Source organism: Abrus precatorius, unplaced genomic scaffold, assembly GCF_003935025.1.
Source record: "Abrus precatorius isolate BTA unplaced genomic scaffold, Abrus_2018 Scaffold6, whole genome shotgun sequence".
NCBI lineage: Eukaryota > Viridiplantae > Streptophyta > Magnoliopsida > Fabales > Fabaceae > Abrus > Abrus precatorius.
This window is the reverse complement of record NW_020874406.1, coordinates 7,723,941-7,732,969: the sequence shown is the minus strand read 5'-3', so window position 1 is coordinate 7,732,969 and position 9,029 is coordinate 7,723,941. Positions and strand designations below refer to the sequence as shown.

Sequence of the window (9,029 nt, the reverse complement as noted above, 5' to 3'; positions counted from 1 at the left end):
CCTTAATTTAAGGCACAAAAATGGTTGAACAGTTCACACAACATTAATGTTCTCATTTAAAATGAAATAGAAATGTCAAACAGGTAAGCTTTTAATCCACATATCGTCTCTTTCCATGAAAGAAAATAAGATCGGGAGAAAAATAATAACAATCTTATCTCACTACTCCCAAAAAAATAAAATAAAGTCAATACACGGCCATAAAATTTTTTTTTTTCTGATATTGAATTTTGTACAAGCCACAAACTCTTAGATATAGGAATCAAAAGTGTTGTTTATAGATATGAATCTACCACATCTCTCTTTAATCTAAATAAAAATTCAAAGAGCATCATGCCAATTCATGCATAAGATGATTAATATATGAAATTCTACCACTAATTAACGTACCTACACTGCTCTGCCTCCTCTACAATAATTCTTCCAATATTTTTCACCTTGACCAAATGGGTTCCTCGTTTATAGTTTCCAACACAGGCTTCCTTGACCTACAATAACTTGGCCTATTCCGAACCCCTAACTCATCAAGCCCTTCAAAACTCAACCTTGGAACATCAACATGATTATTATTGATTTCAACACCCTCCGAATGATCATGGGACCTTACGCGGCCACCGGATATCCGCTTCGCCGCCATATTTGCCGCCATGAAGAGTGCCGCCACGTCAGCAGCGGTGACCAAAGAATTCACCCTTGTCATGGGGAAGAAGATGTAAACGTTGCTTAACTCCAACTCTTCATCGGCACCAAGCGCTGAAAACCTGCGTCCAATGTGTAGGGACTTGGAATTGGTTAAGAAGTGAGTGGGACACTCCATCATCAGCTCTGCCGCATTCACTTGCTCCTTGTATTGTTTCACTTCACCTGTGGGGAAGATCACCCGTGTTGCCCTTGTGTTCTTCATCAAAGGAGGAGCCAAGGTGCAAGACATGTAATTTCCCATAAGTTTCCTAGGAAGAGAAAATCTGTGAACTTGGGAGAGATTGACCAGAGTTAAAGCTCTATGAAGGAATAGGAAATGTAACTGTTTTTAGTTCATTGTGAGGATGTATATATACACACACACTGAGTGATAAATTTATTTTTATATAAATATAAGATGCATGTGTTAATTTTTTAATTTTTATTATCTATGATAAAATGTAATAGTTAAGTTTTGTACGTGTTAAAGTAGTGAGTTATATATGCATAAAACAAGCATTTAGTAAATTTTATATGATAAATGTTATTTAATAAAATTAAAATTACTGTTTAAAATTTTGAAGTGAATTTCTATAACTGATTTATGTTAGAATTTCGACTACAAAGAATGTTTGATGGAGTAGACAAAAACGTTGGAATTTCAGTTTTTGATGAAATATGATGAGCGGGGGTGATGTGTGTTGACTTGTCGTGGTTAGGTTTTGTGGTGCGCACTGCGGAATGTGTAGTTCGAAAACGCGCGTTGGGTGGAAAGAATTGGAGAAAAGTGGCGAAGGTGCAATGTTCATGTTTCAGGCGATGGTTGCACATCGTTTTTAGTTGTCACGACTTGCGGACATGAAATTTTGCTGTAAATGCGCGTGGGACCAACCAATAAATTGCAATTTCAAGCTTAGGTGTGGTGACGATTTTCCCCATGTCTGTTTCACCCCTTTGCCAATGATCAATTTTTCTTTTTCTTATTATTATTATTTTTTACAATTAGCACTATCTTAATTTAGTACGATAGACGATATTCTTGGCCAAAAAAATTGGTACGATAAACCTTGTTTTATTTTGATCTTCGCAAAGTGACAGTCATTACCTAATCGTAATGATTGTTATTTTTTATTTTCTTTTCATTTTTTTGTTTCAGGGGAACCTTATTTTTCATTAAAATTTTTTAAGCAAATTATGTAATCACTTCTTTTCGCTTAAAGTATTAGGGTCGAGTTCAACAGTAAAAAATGTTATTTTTTACAAAATTTATAGAAAGATTATCACAATAATAATTACATAATAAATTTGTTTAATATTAGTTTCTAAGGTTAATTTTAATTAAGACTAAACGTTTCTTGTATATATATATAAGATATTTTATAAAATATGTAAAATAGAGCAAACAAAATGAGTTTGTCTTGGTAAGAAACCTAAACCAATTTAATAAAATGTAAAATTTAGATTAAGCTTGATGCAAGGAAAGTTTTAAAAAAAATTAAGACTTAAGTCATGTTTAAAAAAATTAAAGCTTTATATCTCTATTGTTTGCAATAAGTTGAATAACTTATTTAGTCAATTTTAATATAAAAGTAACGAATTAAAATTTTAATAATTAATTTATCTAACTATCGCTTTTTTTATTTATTATTTATCTTAGATTGGTAATAAATTTATTCAAATGGTTTGTGGGATTAAAGCATATGTAAACAATTTGGTTTTACAAAAGACTAATTTCATCTCACCAAAATTTTCATATGACTAATTTTGTACATCAATTTAAATTAATGTTAATTATTAGCAACTAAGCTATCAATCTATTTTTATATATTTAAAAGCAAAAAAAATTAATATTTTAATAAAGGAGTATGATTTTTTTTTCGAAGTTATTAATGAACTTATTGATCCATAGGAGAAAAAAGTTTCTCTTATTAAACTTAAACAAACTTAATTTAGAAAAAGAAAAACTCAAAGTCCTTATCATCACCAATAAATATGACTTTAAGTCTATCTTTAAATGGTTAGAAAAACTATCACAATTCAGGATCTCTAAGTAGAGAATAACAATCTCAAACAATAAAATAAGGAATAACAAGTTTACACTATTTTATTCTAATTAGAGGGAGAATTTAAGGAAGAACTTATAAAGAATAGTCACTCGGAACCTATTATTGCAAAAGGAAATAAGGAGGAAGAAATCTTAAGATTAATTAACTTGACTATTCAAAATTTTTATATTAATATCAAAATTACAGGAGAAGATTTTATTTTAAAAATCATGACACTTTTTGATACATGTGATGGCTTAAATTATATTTTAGAAGGATTAATCCCAACAAAATATTTTTTTTAAAAAAAACCTCTAATGATCTTTCTCTATCACAGGAAATCAAAAATATCAAGTAGAAACTTATTTCTTGTCAACCAAGAATCACAAGAACAAAGTCATTTTGGAAACGCAAGATTTCTTCACAATAAACTTAGTGAAGAAATCTCTACTTAATATTTTGAAAGACAAGTAGTCTTTTAATTTACCACAAAAGTAATTATCAAAACTTTCAATTTTATCCATCACAAGTCTAACCAAATCTACTTTATAAAATAATAAATTTCTTTTAAAACAATTCAATCTCAACTAGAAATATCCCACTTCTTCCAAAAGAAGATTATAAATTTTCTTAAACAAATCCATTCTACCATATGTTTTGATCTTTCACATGACTTTTGAAATAGAAATAGCATTTTGTTAACCTACCTTATGAAAATAATTAAAAAAAAAAAAATCCTACCCAAGCAAAACAAATTCAAATAAATGAAGAACTCATCCAATATTGTCAGAAAGAGAGTAAAAACCTTTTAAACAAAAGACTTATTAGAACTATTAAGGGTTTGTAATCCTACTCAGCCTTCTAAGTTAACAAATAGCCTAAACTAGAAAGAGGAAATCCTCAACTAGTTATTATTTACAAACCTTTAAATCAATCATTACAATGGATTACGTATCCTATTCTTAATAAGAAAGATTTCTTTAATAGGTCATATTTTGGCAATATCTTCTCAAAATTTGATATGAAATCAGGATATAGACAAATTCAAATCCAAGAGTTTGATAGGTTTAAAATTGCATTTAGTGTTCCTTTTGGGCATATTAATGGAATGTAATGTCACATGGTCTTAAAAATGCCCCAACTAAATTTTAGAAAATTATTAGCAATATCTTCAATCCTTTCTCAAAATTTGCTATTGTTTATATTGATGATATCTTAAATTTTTTTCTCAATATATAGGGTTGTTCATCAAAATGACTTGATAATATCTAGCTCAAATTTTTAATCTTTTTAAGACCAAAATTAGATTTCTTAGTCACATAATTCATCAAGGGACAATTAGCCTTGTAAGTAAATCACTAGAATTTGCTGACAATGATTTCAAATCAAATTATTGACAAAAATTAACTCTAAAGGTATATTTTGTCATATTTTATTAGTTGCTAATGTATATTTTGTCACTTATTTGCTTCCTTTTCACATAGTTTGTACTTTAATTCCATGTAATTTATATTTTAATACATTTAAGTTCATGTCATTTAAATTTAGCAACTTTATCCTTAATTTTGTTAAATAATAGAAGATATTTGATTTACTTCTCTTGTGTGAATTTTCTTCAGGGCAAAGGCTTAATGAGATGTTCACATTTATAATTTTATTGTGTCTTTAAAATATCCTTCATATGCCTTATTTTGAAAGATTTTACCATTTCTCATTGATAGAAATGATTTGCGTTTGTTTTGCATGAATGTTGTAATTTTCTATTTTCAGCTAATTTGATCTCTATCAACTCTTTTGGCTATAACTTTTTCTAAAGATATTATTTTTGACTGATTCCAGTTGCATTAGATTCTATACATATGGGACTTCAAAATGCATATATGGTTTGTTGGATTTGGAGTTTTTTTTCCTATTTTTTATAATTTTTTGAAGATGAGTTAGATTTGCTAAAGTCGTCAGGAATTTCAAATCTCACTCAAGTGAAAATTACCTCGCTTAAGCAAAAAATGCAGAATTCACACCATATTTCTTGTTGGTTTTCTCGCTTAAGTGAGAATGGACCTCACCCGAGCAAGAATTAGCTTGCTTGACTGAGAAATCCTGCAACAAACTTTGCTCTTGAGCTGTTTTTCTCTTGAGCAAGAATTAGCTCGTTTGAGCAAAAATTCACTTATTGCCCTACAAAAATAAAAGATTCAACTCGAAAAGAGAGAGCCGAAGTGGGCTTTGAAGCCCAAACATATCATTGATCTAATTTTGGGAGTGTAGAGCAAGAGAAGTGTGGGGAAACAATTACATCATTGGGGAACTAATTTCTATCCCTGTCTCATGTATTTCCTTATTGTTTTATATGTCATGAATGACTAGAACTCTAGGGATTGAATGTAATCTTCATACTCTGAATGTTTTAGTATTTTTAATATATATTTGTTCATTTGCCATGAGTTGGGTGTGTTTATTTTGTGTTTGTTTATACCCTACGGGGAATAATTCATGATCTGGGACCGGGGTGAGTTGGAAAACTACCTTGGAAGCTAGTTAGGGTAAATACATGCAATAAAAATCTAAACCCGTTATCTCAAAATATAAAATAAAATTTCAACCGTCATCCAAATGGAACCTGAATTGTGGGATAAGTCTCCATACAATATTCTTACCAAGGTTTTCCATAAGGATTCCAATTTAGGCCTTCAACAACAAATAAAATTAAGCATTTTTATAAATTTATTTTAATAGATTTTGAATCTATATCTATCAAACACTATAAGAACCAAAAGATCCTTTAATCACCACCTACTTGACCATTCAAATTTTACAAGTTTTAACATGAAGTTGATATGGCAAAATCCAAATAATATTACAAAATTTTTCCAAATATTTGACCCAATCAATTATAATTATTGAAATTACAAAGATGTTTGAACGAAAGTTTTTTGATATCAAAACAAATCTAACCGTTATTCTTAACTAATTTATTTTAAGAGAAATCACTGATATCATTTTTTAAATTAGTTCATTTAGTGATGAGACTTCTTTGGACTTCTGACGTAGACAAATGGTTCAAACTTTTCACTAAGATGTATAATTTGCAGGCTTCATGAATTTCTCTTAATTTGAAATTTTTCTCAAGATTTTTGCCAACATAGGTAATCTAATGGCAATGTAGGTATAGGCAAAATGAACATCGTAAGTTTTTCTTAAGAGAGTTAGAGAAAAAGACTCTAAATTATTCTTTGTAAGTTTTTCTTTTTTTCTGAATAAAATTCTCTTTTTTCAGTCTTTTGTTTTCTTCTTTTGGCTGGTCCGTGTAAATTACTAATTTTTTCTTCTTCTTTATTTTCTTTACTTTCTCCATGTCATTCTTCAATTTTAATTTTATGCTTGCTATTCGCATTTGTATATCATTCTGCTTTTACATTTACCAGTCTGCTTGAATTCCTGTTTTCCTTTTATTTATTTTGAGTACCTTCCGTTGGGAATTCTAATATCAGAGCCTTATATTATATATATTATCAATATTCAGTGGAAACATGAGGAAGGGATTGTGCCAAATGACAAAACGAGTGTGAATGGTAGTCAAAGTTAAAAAAGTTAGTGAGGTTTGAATTTGATTGTTGACCTTAAGTTTGATTGCCTACGATGTGCTTAAACAATGAGGTATTAGAAAAATTATAATTTCGCTTAAATATATTTTTTATTTTTATATTTAATATTTTTTTTGTTTTAGTTCTTTTAAATAATTTTTTATTTTAATCTTTAATACTGATATAGTTAAATAAAAAAATTGACACACAGTAATATCTGATCATATCAATATTAATAACTAAAAGTAAAAATTTTAAACTGAAAATGTGAAAACAAAATCATTTCTAAGCCTTATAATTTTATATGGTTATTTTTTACTCTTTGTCATGATCTAAGTGGCTGGTTATGTCGTCCTTAAATGGAAACTGTGCCGTAGCAATGATTGCAAAGTTAGGCCTAAAACGAAAAGAGGAAAAATAAGAAAAAAAATGGTTATGGTTGTGAAAATGATACGGCGTGTTGAAAAGCAACACGCCTCAAGCTATAAAGAAAAGGGATAAATTTAAACAAGCGTGAATGAGTGTCTTAAGCAATGTTAATTAAGTCTAAACAATGGTTTGTTTAGCTATTAGAGCCATTAAGCCCCTATATTGTTCTCTGAAAGGTAAGTAAATTCTTTACTAAGTTTCTCTCTCGAAGGAAATAATTATTAATTAATTTAACTTTATTTCATGTAAGTTGTTTACGGATTTCGACATGATAACCGTTCCATTTTATCAATTTCGTAAAAGGAACACCTTTTTGTGGGAAGCTCCAGAACTTGGTTAAGTTTTTAATGATTTTTCTTTTTACATTTAAACTTTTATATGCGAATGTACAGTATCTAATTCAACATTTCTGAAAGTATGTTTAGAAAAAAAAAATTCGGAGAAAAAAAAAAGAAGACTTATTTTTTAATTTTAAAATAAAAAATTATATATTATAAATTAAATTTTTGTTAATATATTAATTTATATATTTTATTTTAAATATATTTATTTAAAATATAAATTTATGTCCTTCTTTTCTTTCTCTTCCAAAATTCTTCTTACTAAATAATTTTAAAATATGTTTGGAAGGAAATGTTTGAAAGAGAAGGAAGAAGATAACTTATTTCTTAATTTTAAATTAAAAAATTAAATATTATTTATGATAATAAATACATTATTAATATATTAAATTTTTGTTAATAAATTAATTTATATTTTTTATTTTTAAAAAATAATAATTTAAAATATATTTATTTAAAATATAAATTTATAGCCTCCCTCTAAAATTTCTCTTTCTAAACAACTGCTAAGATTATTATTTTTTTTTTTAAGAAAGTATTAGCGTCACTTTATAGCTAGCATTTGAGATTAATTTTGTATGGCCTAAGAGGAGGGTGGTTTAAACTATAGAAGTGTTATGCAAAAATATCATATTTTAAAAGTAATTTATAACTGCTCTTAAAAAGCATTTTTGAAAGTTATTTTATTTTAGAATAATTACTATTAAAAATGTTCTCAAGAGAGCTTCAAAGAAAATTAAATTAAATTTTATATTTTAAATAAATATATTTTAAATTAATATATTTTTTAAAATAAAAAAAATATATTAACATAAGCTTAGTATATTATTCATAAATTTATTATTATAAATGATATATAATTTTTAATATAAAATTAAAAAATATACCCTTATTAAGAAAAAAAAGGTATACCCTTCGTTCCTTTTTCTTTAAAAAAAAAAAAAACTCTTCCATACATATTCTAAAGGTTTGTCACTTCTTTTAAATCAGCAACAATTTTATTTTAGTTTTCTTAATTTATTTATTGTAATAAATTTTATTTAATATTTATCACATATTAATATTATTATTATTATTATTATATCTTTGTGAATATCATAGTAATTATATAATATTATATACATTATGTAGAAAATCATATAATTAATATTTTAAAAAAAATATTAGTAGAATTTTCTCTTTATTCAACTTTCTAAAATTATCATATACATATTTAGATATTGAATTATTACTATAAACAATAAAAAGTAACTTTTAGAAATATCTAAACAAAATTTTCCTGTAACTATTATCTTCTTAAAATTTTCAAACAACAATACAAATACAAATGAAAGATAACATAAGCAATGTATTTGGAGAAGTAATATTAATTATAAATGAACTCTATAAAATGATAAAATACAATTGTTAGGGGTTGTTGAAAAATAACTAAAATACTAGTCAAAATATTAGGATTGTAATTACAAATTTAGATACATAGTTAAAGGATAGATATGCTAATATAAAGTCTACAATGTTGAGACATTGTTCCAAGATGAGATTAATAGGTGACATGATATCTATCAAATCACTTCTTGGAATGAATAGTTAACCAAACCCTTGGAATCATATGCAAAGATTTTGCAACCCTCACCACATTATTGGTCTTATTGATTCCTCTGACACGCCTAAGGCTGGAAGTGATAAATAGAAAGGGAATTGGAGAAGATCATGTCAAACGGTCACATGTGATAATTGTTACTTTTATATATGAACCTATATTCACACAAATGAGACATTGATGAAGATTTTGACTCTTGAGAAGAAGAGAGAATGCAACAAAAGTAGCCTTACCTGTATGTTCGACATCAATCCAGTAACATAACAGGTCACGCAGCTAACCTTGAGGCATACCTTTATGACGATGAAATGGTTAAGTTGGTAAAAGAACCTAGAATTAGAAATTGTTG

At 27.3% G+C, this 9,029-nt stretch overlaps 1 protein-coding gene across 1 annotated transcript; it reads right to left on the bottom strand.

Moving 5' to 3' along the window:
* Nucleotides 1–204: 204 nt before the first annotated feature.
* Nucleotides 205–943, bottom strand: LOC113869847. Its single transcript, XM_027506343.1, has one exon. It carries the CDS (start codon nt 941–943, stop codon nt 434–436), a length of 510 nt encoding a protein of 169 aa, XP_027362144.1. The 3' UTR covers nt 205–433.
* Nucleotides 944–9,029: the final 8,086 nt, after the last annotated feature.

Excerpts from the sequence above, each read along its gene's own strand:
- LOC113869847 (XM_027506343.1), bottom strand. The coding sequence starts at position 943 with ATGGGAAATTACATGTCTTGCACCTTGGCTCCTCCTTTGATGAAGAAC.